Source organism: Aythya ferina (assembly GCF_964211825.1).
Source record: "Aythya ferina genome assembly, chromosome: 4".
NCBI classification, from domain to species: Eukaryota; Metazoa; Chordata; class Aves; order Anseriformes; family Anatidae; genus Aythya; species Aythya ferina.
The window spans coordinates 22,998,690-23,017,865 of NC_140300.1; the positions used below are offsets into that span (position 1 = coordinate 22,998,690).

At 38.1% G+C, this 19,176-nt stretch overlaps 1 protein-coding gene across 2 annotated transcripts in view; it reads right to left on the minus strand.

The window, feature by feature from the left end:
- Positions 1–13,912: 13,912 nt before the first annotated feature.
- ARAP2 (ArfGAP with RhoGAP domain, ankyrin repeat and PH domain 2) overlaps positions 13,913–19,176 on the minus strand; it is a 128,042-nt gene continuing 122,778 nt past the window's right edge. For both annotated transcript variants that reach the window (XM_084518018.1, XM_084518017.1), the window contains exon 33: positions 13,913–19,044. In XM_084518018.1, coding sequence (XP_084374144.1) covers positions 18,694–19,044 — 351 coding nt within the window. In that variant the 3' untranslated portion in view covers positions 13,913–18,693. The remainder of the gene's footprint in view (positions 19,045–19,176) is intronic.

A 19,176-nucleotide genomic window follows, 5' to 3' on the forward strand; every position in this document is an offset into this window, starting at 1 on the left:
CCTTATTCCCATGCTGTGGCAGATGGGTGCATACCCAACAGTTCGTCTTATTAGTTACTTGAGAAATTGTTTGTATTAAGGTCAGGTGTAAGTTCTCATCCCAAGTTGCCCACCCCGAATCCGAGAACCGCACCCCTGCAATCATTAGGATCTGGAAAACCGTAATTTTGTTGGTCCAATTGGAGTGGTGGTCTATATTCTCGCCAGGACCTTCTTCACCCTTGAATTGTGGATCCAAGCTGCTTGCTTCTTAATCTTAATGGCGGTGTGTGTTGTCAGTAATACTTGGTATGGTTCCGTCCACTTTCCTTCCATTTTTCCTGTAGGGGTTGTCCTGAAAAAGTCTTTATATATATATATAATCCCCGAGCTTAAAGGGGTGGATTGGTTGATCCAACCCTCTAGCCCTGGTCCCTAAAACAAATTTATGTACTTTATTTAATTGTTTCTGAAGTTCAGTTATATAAGCATATAAATATTCTGATCCTAACTGCATTAGGTCCTCTCCACTAAATAGAAATTGCTATGGCCTTCCATATAAGATTTTGAAGGGACTCAAATTCCCTTTTATTCTAGGTTTAACTCTAATTCCAAGTAATGCTAAAGGGAGGGATTGAGGCCATGACAAATTAGCTTCTTATCCAATTTTAGCTATTTATTGTTTAATTAAATGGTTCATTTTTTCTACCTGTCCACTTGCCTGTGGTCTATAAGGGGTATGCAGTTGCCAATCTATCTTTAGAATCTTACTTATCTGTTGTACCACTTGTGCACAAAAATGTGAACCTCTATCAGAAGACATTGCTACTAGAATCCCAAAGCATGGTATTATTTCATTTAACAAGACTTTAACCACTTCTCTTGCTTTGTTTGTTCGACAGGGAAAGGCTTCAGGCCTTCCTGAAAACGTGTCAGTCAGAACCAGTAAATAATGATACCCCCCTTTTCTAGGGAGTTCTGAAAAATCAATTTGCCACTGTTGCCCCGAATAATTTCCTTTACCGATTATTCCAAATTTTATTCTATTCTTGGTATTGGGGTTATTGTGTAACCAAATGCTACATTGTTGAGTTACTTGTTTTATCATATCGTCCCACTAATGTCTGACTCAGGCTCTTATGCAGTGTGCCAGCTCCCCAGTGCGTTTTATCGTGTTCTGTAAGAACTATGGGCCATGTCAAACTAGAGGCTATTACTATGTGGTTATCTTTTAAATATACTCATCCATCTGGCTTCATTTTACCTTTCAAATCTTCAATTAATTTTAAGTCTTCTTTTGTATAATTTGGATATAGTTTGGATTTTACCGTCTGGTATCAAAGACAATGCCTTCACCTCAGTTATTTCAGCTGCCTGCTTAGCCTCTGCCAATCGATTTCCAATTTCAAAATCGGTGTTCCCCTTTTGGTGTCCCTGACAATGCATGATAGCTACCTTTTCTGGTTGTTTTACAGCCTCTAACAATTTTAAAATTTCTTCAGCATACTTTGTGTTTTCACTGAGCGGTCAGCAATCCATGTTCTTTCCAAATTGCTCCATGAGCATGTACCACGCCGAATGTATATTTAGAATCTGTCCAAATATTTACCCTTTTTCCCGCTGCCAGTTCCAATGCTCCCGTGAGAGCAACTATCTCCGCCTTTTGAGCTGATGTTCCAGGGGGTAAAGGCTTAGACTCGATTACCTGCTGAGTAGTTGTTATAGCATATCCAGCTTTACGTTGTCTTTGCATAACAAAACTGCTTCCATCCGCGAACCAAGTTTCTTCCGCATCTTCCATGGGCTCCTCCTTAAGGTCTGGTCGGCTGGAATACACAGTCTCTATAGTTTCTAAACAATCGTGAATCACAGGCTGTGCCGGAACATCACTAAGAAAAGAGGCTAGATTCACAATATTAGTTATCACAATTTCCACGTTGTCCTGTTCTACCAATATTGCTTGATATTTCAAAATCATCAATTCTTGTTTAAGTTGTTTAAAGACTTTTTGTGCTTCTCCAGTCCAGACTAACTTTGACTGGTTAATCTTTATCAATTCACATAGAGGCTTTACCAATAGTCCATAATTATAAATCCAAAGGCGACACCAACCTGTCATTCATAAAAAGGTTTGTAGCTCCTTTACCATTTGAGGTTCTGGAGTCTGGCAAATGACTTCCTTATGTTCAGTTCCTAGTTCTCGTTGTCCTTCCGAAATTTCAAATCCCAGATAGGTCACACTTTGTTGAGCCAGCTGGACTTTCTGTCAAGAGACTTGATATCCATTTAAACCCAGAAAATTAAGACGACTTATAGTCCATTGAATACAACTCCCTTTAGTCTCAGTAGCTATTAAGAGATCATCTACATATTGTAACAAAGCACCTTCAGTGTCCGGAGGCATCCATGTTTCGAGTTCCCTTGCTAATTGGTTTCCAAAAATAGTGGGGCTATTCTTGAATCCTTGAGGTAGTAATGTCCACGTAAGCTGTGTCTTTCTGCCTGAATCGGGATTTTCCCATTCAAAGGCAAATAGGTTTTGGCTTTCTGTGGCTAAGCCTAGGCAGAAGAAGGCATCTTTTAAATCCAGTACGGTAAACCAGACTTGACTATTCTTTAATTTAGTCAGCAAAGTATAAGGGTTTGCCACTACTGGATGTATATCCTCAGTGATTTTATTTATGGCCCTCAAATCCTGAACTAGCCTATAGCTTTTTCATCTGCCTTTTTAATTGGCAATATGCGTGCATTGTATTCTGATTCGCATTCAATCAATAATCCATACTGTAAAAATTTATTAATTATCTCTTTAATTCCTTTCCTATCTTCTATCCTCTAAGGATATTACTTAACCTTAATGGGTTTCTCTCCTGGCTTTAATTTAATAATTATTAAGGTCACATTTTTACCTCTTTCAGGGGTTTCAGTAGCCCAAACTCCTGGACATACTTGATCTGTGATCTCTAAAGGTATTTCACTTTTAGGGTCAGTTTGTATTAGTGCCAAACTTAACACATTTGTTAGTTGTTCTTCTCCTGTTCTTAATTCCATTTTCCCTTTTTCAAAAACAATTTCTGCTCCTACTTGCTCTAATAAATCTCTACCTAAGAGTGCCCATGAGGAGTTAGGCATATATAAAAATCTGTGTATGCTCCATTGTTTCCGTAACTTGTACTTCAAAGGTTCACAAAAATAAGCCTTTTCGGTTACACCTTGTCCTGGTTTCAGTTAGAACAGAGTTAATTTTCTTCCTAGTAGCTGGTAGAATGCTATGTTTTGGCTTAGGATGAGAAGAGTGCTGATAACACCCCAATGTTTTAATTGTTAAAGAGCAGTGCTTATACCAAGCCAAGGACATCTCAGCCTTTTGCCCTGTCCTGCCAACAGGCAGGCTGGGGGTGCAGTAAGAGCTGGGAGGGGACAGACCCAGGACAGGTGACCCAAACCAGCCAGAGGGGTATTCCATAGCATCTGACGTCAGGCTAAACAATACATAGGGGTGGCTAGCCAGGGGGAGGGGGCCGGACTGCTCGGGGCTAGGCTGGGCATCGGTCAGCGGGTGGCGAGCAATTGCATTGTGCATCACCTGTTTGCACACACCACTAGCAGTGGTACCATTATCATCATTGTATTATTATTATTATTATTATTATTATTATTATTATTTTGTCTTATTAAACTGTCTTTATCTCAACTCACGGGCCTCACCCCCCATCTCTCTCCCCGCCGGCCGGGTTAAACCACAACACACCTTTTACCCTAACATAATAATTCTGTGAAGGCATTAATGCTTGATTTAGAACTGAATACGTTGCCCCATATCAATAAGAAATTTCACTTCCATTCCTCCCCTAACTTCATTATAACCAGTGGAGGATCCGCTAGGGTAGATTCCCCAGGTCCCCATTATTCCTGTTGAAATCAGGGGTCAATTACCCTAGGAAAAGGCTAGTCAATTTGTCCTCCGAAGCCAGGTCCAAACCGTTTTGTTTTATTTATTTATTTATTTATTTTCATTACATTTCAGAGTTGGTCTAAAAATTCCATAGGGGTTTCTTTTAGACCTTGTTGGAAGCATATTCTCAATTCCCAATTCATCCAGATTTTAGTATTTACTTAACCGTTCATAATTTTCGGGATGATTAGGGTCTTAGTGGGGGTCGGTCAGGGGAATGCAATTGTCCACAGTTCCCTGAGCGGTCCCATCGGCAATCTGAGCTCGCACATGAACTCAGGTTGTTTTAAGAGTTAACTGGTTTTCTGTTTCTGTGACAACTCTCTGGGACCCATCATGGTCCCTTTGCCCCAAAGGGCTAACACCCATGATTTTAAGATCTCTGCCTCGGGCAGAGGCAGAACTATTATCATTCCTACATCCTCTTTCCCTGCTCATTCAACTTCAAACACCTTTAACACTTTCAACAACCCTTTTAACACTTCCTTTATCTTTCTCCAGCCTGTACTTCTCTAATGCCATCATCAAAGGCTCAGTCAGGGGCCAACTTAATTCCGTACCTTTTCCCACCAAGATGCTGAAACATCAGTATACAGCATTTCATCCTGTTCTGCTTCTCAAAAAACAACATTAACTGTAGCAAAATATTATAGTTTAAAGTTCCATTTAGGGGCCACTTTTCTCCACATTCCAGCTTATAAAGCGGCCACCACTGATTACGATATTTTATCAATGTTTTCCTGTTCACACTTCCACCGGCAGATCCTCCAATATCCTTCCAATGACTTAAAACACATCCTAACACACTTTTCTTTAAAATTTCACTGCTTGTTTGCCCCCCCATTTTCCAGTTTACAGTTTCAGAATACACATGTTACTTGCAAAAGCGTATCACAAAACGTATCACTCACAAAAATACGGGCACGCATTATCTTTCAGTAGCGATGTCACAAAACTACTATTACCAGCAATATTGCCAAAATCACAATAACAATAGTCAGAGTCAAATTCCACATGCGATAAGTCAGAAAACCGAACTGTGTAACACCGTAACGATATCTCTCTTATAACAATGCCACGAACCTACTATTACCACCAGAAAAATAGCCAAAATCACAGTAACAATAACCAAAGTTAAATACCATACTCCATGAGTCAGAAAACCGAAATAGACAACACAATTCCAGATGGACCTTAAAGCGAGCTCTTTCCTTAAGGTCCCCAAATATACTTATGGTGCTTACCACAAAGTATATACCAAACACTGCCTCGCAGAAGATCACCTTCTGACTTACAGACAGTTCCAGATACAGATGGACCCCAAGGTCCCCAGATATACTTGTGGTACTAACCACAAAGTATATACCAAATACTGTCCTGCAGAAGTCACCTTCCGACTTACTGGACAGTCCCAGATGACCGGTCTACCAGAAAACCAAACCAGAATAAAGAATATACTCACTTACAATGATGGGGTCCTTGTCTGCCTCCGCAGTGATCCGGTGAGTCGAGGAGTCCCTCCGGGAAATCCCGGGGGTACCCTAGGGAGTCCTGTCCCCAGCGGGTCCTGCGGTCCGGCAGAGAGGTCGTCCCATCTGGGGTGCCAGATTGATTCAAAGATCGAAGCCGTAATTCCTTTAAGTGGTATATTCTTTATTGCAGCGCTGGATGCACGGGGGATCTCTCCACCTATCGTGCATACCCAAAGCAAAAAGCAGTCTTGAATTTATACAATCAATCTATCAATATTCTACAAGCACCTATACATATGCATTACCTATCCCCGCCTTCCCTCGCTTCTCATGCTAATTAGCCTTTTGGCACCTTGCGCCTGCGTAGAGCCTTCCAAGAATTGTGGGCAGGGGTCTTTGGGACGTGGGCAGGGGTCTTTGGGAGGAAGACCCCGAGTCTTCCTCACAGTGTACTTTTCACCTTTGGTCAGGAATCTGCTGAATTGGCATGTTTCTTAATTGCGAGAGCTGGTTGTTGCCAATTCTTCCGTTTGTTGTATCTTTATAATGAATTCCAATGTCCAGTTTTGAGATTTATAGTCCTTACGTTTGTTTCTCTGTCCGTCTGCCGCTTCCTTATCATGAGTTTCAGTGTCTTGTTTCGAGATATACAGTCCATGTCTGGGGATTGTCCTTGCCTCCCCAATGCCTCCCCAATACCTCCTTAATCATTACAGTACCTATTTTCTGTGAGTGAGGGCTGAGCTACCTGTCTCACTGAAAGTTCTATAAACTCACTCAGGCTTACAAGGGGAGCAGAAATAAAAACAAAGAAATAGCTGGGAAGAAAAAGAAAATAATAATCACAGTTATCGGATATGATAGTTTGAAGCCAGCAACCTGCACCACAGGGTAATGTTGTCTAGAAAAGATGAAAAAAGGAAATACTCAATTCACTTATTTCCAATAAATATCGGGTTAGTGATATGGAATTTATTTCATTTTTTTCTGGAAACTCAGCCGCTATTTAAAAAAGAAGTTGTTCTTTCAAGAGTCCCAGTATAATTTCAAAAATCTAGAAATCTACTTATTTTTGATCTTATATTCTATAACTTGTAACTGCATTAGACATTGTAAGTGCAGACAAGTTTTGTATTGATATGTAGCCATGAATGCCATGTTGAATGCATTTAGCTGTTAAAAATAAGCAGTTTCAAGGGTATATTTGTAAAACAGTCAGATATAGCAGTTGAAAATTCTGCAATTTATTATTCACCAAACTGCTTTGGTAATGGGAAACACAAACAAACAAAACCTCTAGCTGATCTTTTTGCTCTTTAAAATTTTTTCTTTGTTTCTGGGTTGCTTCAAGGAGGTGAGCTGCCCAGTACATTTGTCCCTTGCATTATTGCACATTAATACAAAGTTCTGAGATCAAGAACTACAAGTAGTAAAGCAGCCTATAATGGGTTGCTTACACTATTCAGCATGTGGTATATGAGCACAAAATATTTACAAGGTTCATTTTACATGCACATTAATTATGTAAAATTAGAGGCACCAAGAGAGAGCCGTTAAGTGTCAGTTAGACAATAAGATCAAGAGTGCTGGCATTGCTGGTAATAAGAAACCCAGAGTTTACTTCCAAAGGGAAGACAGTTCATTAACATCTTAATTTGTTTCTCAACAGTTCAATTATAACATGCCTATTGTCCTGGACATTAACCTTTGGGGGCCTGAACCAAGTTGTAGATCAGAGTAAAATGACTTTACTCTTTTCACAAAGATGTAGGTGTGACTTTTTTTTAGAGACTTTTATTGCTGATCATTTGCTCTTACTCTGAAAACTCCTTTAAGAGGCACACCTTTAAATGTCTGGGGCAACACCCAACAAATTGATGAGAAATTTTTCTTTTCTACTGAAACCTGGACTGCAACTAAAAATAAAGTGCATGCAAGCATCAGGGAACACAAGAGAAAACATTTGGCATCAAAAAGCAATATAAATAGAGACAACGTGATGCAATTTTCTATACCATAAAATGGATGGCACACTGAATACATTAGTCATTTTACACTGTCTGCACATTAAAGCTTTCTTGTAGTTTAGTCAATTGTCAATTATCTTGAGTTAATTGATTGCAAAAAAACTTGAATTAACAATTAATTTTTAACTACAAATCTAGATACCCCAGTCTGTTCCAAGAAATCTGTGGCAAACAGTTCTGATTCCTGGAAAGAAAACAGTTTCTGGTGTATAAGGTATTTCAGAAGCTGTTGCTAAAATCACATAGAGGTGTGGACTTTAGTCTCTAAATAAAACTAAAATTATTGTCTGAAAATTAAAGATTTAAATAAGAACATTAACAAGATTTTTTTTTTCTCAGAGTAAAGCTCACCTAGTTTTGCTTGCAGTCATTTTTTTTCCTCCTGTTGGCATAGCAGACATTTTATCTCTACAGCTTTAAAAAAAATAAATGTTTAGGGGGAATTGATTTCTGCAATCCAGGTAGTATATAAACTAGCTTTTCAGTGAAGATCCAATCATAAATACAGTTGCATTCATTTACTGAGCAATTTCTTTTCACAGTTCATTAATTGTGAAAAGATAAGTAAAAAGAAAAACAAAACAAAACAAAATTTAATTTTATTATAGTGTCCTATATGGCCATGAAGTTGGGATGCATTTTTACGTGTTCTTCTCACTAATGATACATCAGGGAATAGAAAGGTAGGCAGCAATATCCAAGAAGCTGACAGGATTTATAACAGTGGGCAACATACTATACTTTTGGAGGCGACAAGGTGTCTGGCCTGCCTTTCATTTTCACTGTGTATTTTTGAGTTCTGAACAGCTGACAAAAAGTAAGGTTAAAGAAGGTTCTCATAACAGGTGGCAACTAGGAAAAAGAGAGGATGAGTGCAACAGAACACAATTTGACCACTGTTGTTATGAAATAAATAAAAAATATATATACTTTCAAAGATAGTGAGGAAACAGGTTCTGGGAAGTTTCAAGTAAGTCAGATACAACAATGATGTTTCATGTCTATCCATTGCTTTTGCTTATAAGGTAATCAGGAAAAGATTAACTGCTGTACTCGTCTATTAAAATGCCTACTTAAAAAGCCAGAAGGAACCCCTGCTATCAGAGTGGTTCCAAAGAGTGTTTATCTACATGGTGATAGGCGGATAGGCACTTTATATATATATAACAAATATTTTGTAAAATATTTTTTAATGAAAAAAGATTTCCTAAAAAAAAAAAAAAAAAAGTGATGCAGGTGCATTATCAGACAAAGTTACTGATCATTGACAAATGTGAGATGTGATACTACTGACCACATGCTTTTTTTTTTTTTTTTTTTGGTTTGAGAAACTAAGGAAGCCAAATCACATGAAACCTCTGATGCCTGTGGAGAGGAAGACTCTATTTAAGGTAAGCATTCAAAAAGAGCATTCACCATTCACACCCCGATAGTGTAGTGAAGTTGAGTAAAAGGAGTAAAAGCAGACTATAAATGTTTTCCATTTAAAGTGTGGCTGCTCATTGAAGAATATATTAAAGAAATTAGGTGAGTCTTGAATAACTACTACTTAACTTTAGATTTCATCAATCTTGACTAAAAGAGTCCAGTATGACAATAAACAGTCACTCTAACGCAAACCATTTACAAATACAATAAGCTTTTTGATACCCCTTGGGAGTGCAGAGTCTCAGGTACAGGCCAGAGGATATGCCCAAAAGTGAAAATAACTCTTTGTTCTTTTTAGAGCGGAAGAAACTCTCTTTACCTCTCTTGTCTTAATTGTGTATTCTAGTCATGCCAGACTAATTGTAGAACTCTGTAGTTCAGTTTAGTTCTATATTTTTTTTCTGAAAGCTACAGCAGTGAAGTAATTATTAAGAGTCAGAAAATAATGCATGACCAGATATACACCCACCATCAAGGCCTAAGCCTGGACTACAGCGTCCACAGGCTGGAAAGGAATCAGATAAACTGCTGACTTCTGTTTTTTTTTTTTTTGTTTTGTTTTTTTTTTGAGCTACACTTTGTAGCTCTAAATAGTTCTTTAATAATTGAAATTAAATAATAGATAAATAAATAAATAAATGATGAAACCATAGAGAGAACATTTATCTGGGAAATCCTCAGCAAGACAGAGGTCTGATGGCACTGGTGCAATTTCTTACCAATGACTTCCGGCCTTAATTTGAATCCAGTTGAAATATTCACTTGATCACCTTAACCCACCTGATGGAGAAAATTATTTTAAAGCACTCAACTACTGCAGAATTAATTAGTGTCATCCCATTCCTATTTTATCAAATCCCTCACCAAAATCACTTAGTACGGGAACCTTTTGTAAATAATGATGTTAAATAGGAGACTGGCTTTATTTTTTAAATAAGATTTTAAAAATAAATCTCTTACTGTACGTTTGGAATGTTAAAACAATACCTAATGTCAGAAGGAATTAGGAGAAAAAGGAAATGGCCACAAAAGACTCAGATAGAGATAAACTAACAGCTAACTACAGTACTGTCAAATACCCCATAACAACATCCTTATCATTGGCCATAACAAATCAAGGTTATATTCTTCAAGTATTCTTCATATTTATGGCTACTGAATTTCAATAGAAATATTTTGCCTAATATTGTCAGGTTGTTTTGACAAATTCTGATAGTATCCTAAGTAAGTATCCTAAATCTGCATTTTTTTTTAATTCATTCATTCATATATGGGAAACTTTGGAATTTTTTGGAGACTGATATTAAAAAATATTCATCATGTATTTATCCTAGGACTACAAGTTAGAGAGAACTTAACAAGTTAACACTGCTAGGATGTAAACAGCTTATAGGAAAGCAAACCTTTGTAAAAAGTCCTTAAAAATATTTTACAATTAGTTAACTTCTCTCAATCAATATTTCAGCCTTGGAAGATAAACTTTCTAACAAAACTTAGTTACTAATATTGAAAACTCATTGAAAGGTCCAGTTAGTAAGAATTTTTCTTTTAAATCTGTGAGGAAATAAAAGCAATAAACTTCTGTTTTGCTGTTTGAGTAAAAAGAAGCTTTTTAAAGCTAATGGTCATATTTTTTTTTTCTATTTTACAGGTATTTCATATTTATTTTTTGTACACTGGTGATAAAATTCTTAGATTCTACACCAATATTTTCAAAACTCATCTATCTAAGCTGTCCTATTCTAGATCAAAAAGTGGCAGAAAAGGACTAAACCAACAGCCTCTTGTATACGGATAAAATGTACTGTTGTTTCACTCAGCAATTTAACCAAGACTTGGTCTTGGTCAAGAAAGTTGTGTAATATCCCGTGAAACCTGGTTTCCTCTGGAAGGAAACCCTATGTGGAACCTCATGTGAAAGCATGTTCTACCTGCAGTAGTCTGGGAAGACCTTGGGATTGTTATATGCTATTTATTGTATTTATCATTCAATGAGCTTGAGCAATTAGATGTATAATCTGAACAAGTAAACAGCTACACATGCACACACACAAAACAACAACAACAACCAACCAACCAACCAACAGTAAAAACTGAAAACTAAGTTAAGTGCAGGACTCTAATCACAAGTGTAAACAGCTAAGACAGTAAAGCTAAATGCTAATGGCTAAAGCCTGTTCAAAGAAATTATATTTCAATCATGCTGTAATTTGAGTAGACTTATAAAACAAAACTAGACAAATACAAACACATTAACTTTTTATTGGAACATATTGGAAATGTAGATAGGAGAGAAAATGAGAAGTTATAAAACTCATACACACAGCAAACCTCAATTTTTCCTGAGCTATTAGTTCTTAAGTAGTCCACAGTACTGGACAAGCCAATGCAAATTAAGTTTTGAAAGAAAAAGCTTTCCTGTTTATGTAACCAAAGGTATAATTTGCAAGAAATTGCATTCTTTATTACCAGGCACAACACGTATTATAGGATCATTAAGTCACTGAACTAAAATAATTTAAAAAGACAAACAGAGAACATTTGGTTTAGTTTGCCTTCTAATTTGCTGTGGACTATAAATGTAACTATGCAAACTTCAGGGGAATTTATAGAAATGGGCTATAGAACTATATGTCTGTATGTAACACCTTTATGTCAACCTCTAAACCTGTATCTCTCTTACCCAGTTCAGTGAGCAATCAAGCCAATGAGCAGGATGGGAGCGTGTATCGAAGCCAACCTGAAGATCAGGATGTTCCACAGCCTACAAGACAGAATAGGGTCTAGAACAATAAGAATGAAGAGCTCAAGTAAGGTCAGTAACGCAAGTACTAAAGCCTTCCAAAAGACCAGAACTGCAGTGCAAGTGTACATATACATAAGGAGATAGAATTGCCTGCTGCAGTTGACATTAACATCCACATCCTTCTTCTTCTTCACTATCATAGATTGCCATGGTTTTCCAGTAAAACATGAGCAGCAAAACTTAACATTAATGTTCTCAAAGAAATTTCAGGAGAGTCAGGAACTGTATACTTAGCAATAGCAACTGTAAGAACTAAAATAGCAGGACTGTTTCTCTTCTTAACTGAGCTATAAATGAATCCCATTTGCAGTGGAATTCCATCTGAAGAGGTATAACATCCAAATCTAGCACAAATCTCAAACAAAACTTTGCATGGCTTCCTGTTTGCCTCCCACCCTCCAACCTGCCCCCCCCCATCCCACTTCATGTCAACTTTTTTTTTTTTTTTTTTTCTCTAGAGAACAATCTAGCTTCAAAAATCAGTGTTAGGTTTCTTTCTTTCTTTCTTTCTTTCTTTCTTTCTTTCTTTCTTTCTTTCTTTCTTTCTTTCTTTCTTTCTTTCTTTCTTTCTTTCTTTCTTTCTTTTTCTTTCTTTCTTTCTTTCTTTCTTTCTTTTCTTTTCTTTTCTTTTTTCTTTTCTTTTCTTTTTGACAGCACAGAGAATATTTCTAATGGGTCAGAAGTAGGAACAGATTGTATTAAAGCATCCTGAATCTTCCTATCCAATCTTGCTGCAATACGCTTAGTTTTACAAGTATGTGTTTTGTTTTGTTTATTTGTTTTTTTCAAAGCAATTCAACTTGGAATACATTCCATCCACCCATCAAGGTAATCTGTTTCTATCTCAGACACACACAGTTCAAGTTTTCCAGTGCAATTCATTGAAACCACAGATTTGCCTTAAGTAGCCTAAATCCAATGTAATTTTAAGAGCACGCAGTGCTCACAATCAGTACTTGAGTGTTTTGTTGTTGTTTGTTCATTTTTTATTCAGTTTCCATTGGGACTCAGGCACAACTGAAGTTCTTCTAATTCAGATGCCAGAAGCAGTCTGATAACCAATTCTCTCACACTGAAACAACTTGCATTGGAAAATAGGATTTAACAATCAGAAGGGTGATGTGACAGGGCAGGCTCTTAAGTATGTCAGTGAGGCATGCATCCCCACCTCCTGTCTCCATGAACACCACCACCATCCCCAACAGAGCAGAAGGTTTTTTTCCAACCCCATCTCCTTAATCTAGAATTTGGCTGGTGGTAACCTGGCAGCACTGAGGAACATGAACTGTGCCAGCACTTTATTGGGGAGAGAAGAACCCCAGGAGTGAGGTAGAACATCTGTAACTTTAATTCTCTGATAAATCTGTATCTGCAGGGCAGTACAAATCAGCATACGCAACATACTCATATGCAACAGTGGAAGGTACCCCAGGGGGGTTGCTGTAGGGAAGACAGAGCCCATGGAATCCCTCTGCAAGGCACTTCAGGCATAGCAGCCCAGAGCTCTTCACAGTGTAGAAACAAAAAATTAAAGATACTGCCAAACCCTTCCCCTTAACTAAAGGAGTCTTCTGGGATATACACAAATTTCTCTGTACTTCTCAGCTAGTCAAATTAACTCCACACGCAAGTAATCTCTGCTGAGACACAGAACCAATTGAAATGTCTCTTTTGAACTGGTAGCCCAAAATAGTACCTGGGAAGAAGGTCCGGTTCAAAGGAAAATTCCAAAATAGTAGCTGATACTCAGCTCAACTAAAGGTGAAGGTATATAATTATTTATTTTTTTTTGTATAAATGTGAAAAACAAAACAGTAAAAAAACACAAACAGGCATTATGTTGAAACAAACAATGTAAGACAAGCTTACCTATTAGCTTTACATTTGCAATGGCTGCAGACGTATAATGAAGTAATGATGAACCTGAGATTTACTGAGATTTTTTATCCTAGCCTTCCCACTGTTATAGAATAAACAAAATCTGTGCTTCATTTAGCCTCATTTTGCAGATTGGAAAGTAGACACTTGCCAGGTTATTCAATACCTTTGTTATGGAAACACATACAGAAGTCTTTTTTTATTTAACAAAAAATATTTATTTTTTTCTGAAAAAAAAAATATCCATCACCTATTTTACAGAAATAGCATTTATTCAAATAATTAGCATGTATTCTCTGAAAATTATACTTCCTTTACTATTCCTCAAAATGGCACAAAACCAATAAAAGATCAGCAGCCAACAAGGTATTGCCACAAAACACATTTATTCTGCAGGTCTTGAATCAGTCTGAAATGCGTAGTGCAAGAATGATATGTCAGGTAACCGGTGCAAAACTTTGATTCCTATTTGAAATACTCCATTGCAAATTTAATTTATACTTTCCCAAAGCAATATTCCTTGGGTTAACACTGTCAGTGTTTGGCTCACTTCTGTGGATACACACCTGATTGTATGCACACAAATACATACATAGTGAGAGTGTATGCAGATTTACACATACAAACCAAATATGTGTAGGAACTATTAAAAACTGTATTTCCACTGAGGATTCAACAGCCTTGAAGACAGCATAGCTGTAATTGAAAAGTAAACATTTCAACATATTTTAGTAAACACCTTCTCTTCTTGATTTTCAGGGCCCTTTAACAGCAGCCATGCAGACACTTTTTCTGAGGTCTGCTTTTGAAGTAGAAACAAATGTTTCTTTAGTTCTTGGATTCAATAAAAATATACAAAACATTCTCTTCACGGACATTTTCACTCCAATGCACAAAACTCTTCCATTGCTCCATTTATTCCATTAGCGTAGGACTTAAATGATGCATGAGGCTTTCAGCAGTGAGGTGAATGTCATTTTTAAGGACCCAATAAAAAGATAAACAATACAGCAACCATAACTCAATACTGAAAAATATTTGCAAATAAAAGTACAACTGTAAACAGTAAGTTCAGGTCCAGTCTCAGACACAAAGTAAAGTAACCTCCTGACGGCATTAGGCTCTGATTCAAATCAGCATTCAAGAATGCGCTTATTAACATTAAGCACAGGCTTTAGTCAATACAGGTTAAGTTTTGGCTTATATGCTTTCTTGAGCCAGGGCCTCAATGATTAGAAGAGACTTGATTACAAATTAGAAGTAGCAAAACAGTCAATAGTGCACTGGGAAAATTAAAATGTACAAACTCATTTCAGATTTAACAACTGGTCAAATGCAGTAAGTGCAAAAAGTCTGAAACACTAAACTTGCTTTCTCAGTGCTACATGCCAGAAGAATAAATACTAGCCACTATAAAACATCTAGTTTTGATCTTACTTCTGCTGTACTTACTAGCAGATTTGCCAGATACATTATTTGAGTAATTTGTCTAATATCCTCAAACAAATTATTTTTCCAATTAAGCTGTTCAATGCAATCAAGAATGGAAGTAACTGATGTGAGAAACGTTACAGCACCTGTGACTACCAAAAACAGAAAAGGGAATATGGGAGAATATGTTGATTCCATACAGAAAACATACAAACCAACCAACCAAAACCAAAACAAACAAACAAACAAACAAACAAAAAAAAACAGTAGGAACATAAAGCATCCTCCAAAATAACTTTGAATAAAAATAAAGTGTCATTGTTGATAAAATATATTTTATCCCTATGAAATTTTAGGAATTAAAAACCAATTCTAAATAATTTACAATGAAACAAGTAGGTTAAGAATCTCTCTTCTACCCTAAGAGGTTTGGTAAACCCCAATCAAACTTGAGGACAATTAGAGGTGTCAGTAAGTTCTTAAAAGGCTGGTGAAATTCCATGGCAGAGTGGCTAATTAGATCGTGAAAAGTAGTAGCAGTAGCAAAGTAAAGCAGATGCTGCGATCAATGCCTTCCATAAGGACAAGGTGCAGTGGGAGCTCAGTAGTTCTCTGGTCCTGCTAACTAGACAGCATCTGACACATCTGGAACCAGGCACAGCAGTGCCTCTGGCCCAACCAGCTGCTATGGGACTAAGCAAAAACTTGGATATACCACCATAAGAGAGAAAGGAGACAATCCTATGAGAGAAGCGAAGGTGAGATCCACACAACAAGTGAAGAAAACAAAACCATTTCAGTGCTCACGTAGGTTTTGTTTTGAAAACAGATTTTGATTTTTTAATTTAAGGAACTCTGGGCATAAAAATCTAAGCAAGTACTTGCAGGGTAGCACATCAGCTAGAGCACAAGTGTTTCCTAGTCCCTGCTAACAGCATACTGTTCACCTTTGTCCTCATAGTAAAGGGAGAGGTTGATCTTACCGATTTAGTAACTGGCACTTAACTGAGTGAGTGCCCTTCTGATGGATATGCTTGCGTGGGGACCAGTTTCTCTTGAGGAAACTCATTTCTCATGGGACTATTAAATATTGATCAGATGCCAGCTTTGTCAGCACGAAGCAAGCTACATCCAAGCAGTGATAGCAAAGCCTGCCTTTGTCACCCAGAGCTAACCAGGGTTTGTTTATAAAATTCTATCAGCCTGTAGACCAAAAAGAGATATTTTTCCAATTCATATTTTTAAATTAGACGTTATTCCAAAGGCAACTTCTTGTTATCTTCAGTATTCTTTCTCATTAAAGCCATATTAGAATTAAATTTGGCTAGGGACATCAAGGACAGCAACATAGGTGCATCAATAATAAAAGGAAAACCAGGGAAATTGTAGGCCCTCTCCAGAAGGAAAAGGGACAGCAGGGTACCTAGGACAGGGAGAAGGCTGAGCTACTCAATTTTTTGCCTCAGTCTTCACTGGCATGTCTTCAAGTGTTCTAGCCACAAAGACCAAGCCCCAGAAGGCAAAGGCAAGAACTAGAAGAATGACCTGCCTGCTGTAGGAGAAGACCAAGTTCAAGACCATCTTAAGGAACCTAAAGTTGCACGAGTCCATGAGACACATCCACAAGTCCTCAGGGAACTAGCGGATATAATTGCTAAGCTACTACCCATCATATTTGAGAAATCATAGCAGTCTAGTGAAGTTCCCACTGGCTGGAAGGCAGAAAACATAACCCCACTTTTAAAAAGGGGAAAAATAGAAGATTCAGGGAACTCCAGGCCAGTCAGTCCCACCTCTGCGCCTGGCAAGCTCATGAAGCAGATCCTCCTGGAAATTATACTAAGGCACATGGAAAATAAGGAGGTGATACTAAGGGCAGATCATGCCTGACAAATTGGGTGGCCTTCTATGATACGGTTACAGCATTGGTGGATAGGGGAACAGCAACTGACATAATCTACCTGGACTTGTGCAAAGCATTTGACACTGTCCCACATGATATCATTGTCTCTAAGTCGGAGAGACATGGATTTGACAGATGGACCTCTCAGTAAGAAATTGGCTAGATGGCTGCACTCGAAGAGTTGTGGTCAATGGCTCAATGTCCAGGTGGAGATCAGCAAAAAGTAGTGTTTTCCTCAGGGGTCAGTACTGGGACCAACACAGTTTAACATCTTTGTCAGTGATATGGATAATTGGATGGAGTGCACCCTCAGCAACTTTGACAATGATACCAAGCTGTGTGGTGCAGTCAGTGCTCTGGAGGGAGGGATGCTATCCAGAGGGACCTGGACAGGCAGGCCTCTGTGAACTTCATGTGAAGTTCAACAAGGCCAAGGGCAAGGTCCTGCACCTGAGTTAGGGCATCCACAAACACAAGTACAAGGCTGTGCAGAGAACGGATTGAGGACAGCCCAGAGGAAAAGGACCTGGGCAGTGTTGGTTGATGAAAAGCTCAGCATGAGCTGGCAATATGCGTCTGCAGCCCAGAAAGCCAGCCCCAGTATCCTGGGCTGCACCAAAAGAGGCGTGGCCAGCAGGTCAAGGTCTACCCGTCTACTCTGCTCTTGTGAGACTCCACCTGGAGTACTGTGTTCAGCTCTGGGGCCCCCAGCACAATGAGGATGTGGAAGTATTAGAACAAGTCCAGAGGAGAGCCACAAAGATGATCAAAGGGCTGGAGCACCTCTTGTACGAAGACAGGCTGAGGGAGCTGGGGTGGTTCAGCCTAAAGAAGGATCCAGGGAGACCTTATAGCAGTTTTCTAGTACCTAAAGGGGGCCTACAAGACAGCAGGAGATGGAATCTATCAGGGAGTGTAGTGATAGCACAACGAGTAATGGCTTTAAACTAAAACAGGGTTGATTTAGATTAGGTAGTAGGAAGGAATTCTTTACTCTGAGGGTGGTGAGGCACTGGAACACATTGCCCAGAGAAGCTGTGGATGCCCCATTCGTGGAAGTGTTCAAGGCCAGGTTGGATGGAGCTTTGAGCAACCTGGTCTGGTGGGATGTGTTCCTACCCATGACAGAGAGCTTGGAATTAGATGATCTTTAAGGTTCCTTCCAATCCAAAACATTCTCTGGTTACTTAGGTATCACAGTTGTATGTATACCCTATAGATGTAGTTTTGAGATACAAGGACTAATGGATTATCTTACCTATTATATCCCTTCTCTTTGATTCTTTCACATGCTGCTCTGTCAGAGGACAAGCCTCTGGTACCAGACACTCATTGTATTCTTGAATTTAAAAAAAAAATTACGTGTGAAAAATCACTCTTCAAAGCAGATGTTAACTTGTTTTTTATAGTGTTAGACAACTAAAATATTGCAGACCAACAGGATGAATTTCAGTGTATGTCTTGTCTTCATTCCAAAAATTTCTCTCCAGTACTTACAAGATGGTATGGAGTACAAACAGAGCAAAAGTTTTTGATAGTGATTAGAATTCTTGCATCTAACAGAACCTTCAACAAAAAAAACAATTGATAAAACACAAGTGCCATTGCACTGCACAGCAAAACTTCCAAATTTCAGGACTTTTGCATGATCATTTCTCTGAGTTCAATCTTAAATTATACCATAGCATATGTATATACAAAATCAAGAGCTACATATAAACAAATTAAATTCTCTGCACTGTACAAACTACATACATCAAAAACCCTACTTTTGCCCAGAAAATATATACATTCTAAACTTCAAACTTAGGACATCAGCTGGAGGTTTCATCATGAAGTGCTCTGTTCTTCTGCAACACTGTATTTAGTTCCTGAATCACATTTGATGGCAATTTTTTATCTAATTCCAATGCAGTTTTGTTTGTTTTGTTCTTATTTTTTTTCAGTGGCTTATGTGGTCTTTGGCATAGGTCAGTCTTTCCCACACCTATATCCTCAGAGATAAAGCTCCGATGTGCTTTAGCATGATTACGCACTTTCTCTTCCTTGCGTTCCAAACATTGTGCCACAATAGATGCCTTTTCTTTCAAGTTTTTTCTTTCTTCCAGTAAGTCATCTTCATTATGATCACTGAGTTTCGGTTTCCCCAATCCCAGCTGTATATTCTGAGCAAACAAGCAAAGAGAAATAGGATTATTCACATTAACACAATATTCAATAATATTTAGATTGCAGTTTTTGCTTCTTGGCTTCACATAACACTTTAAAGAATCAATTTTACTCAAGAGCTGAGACAG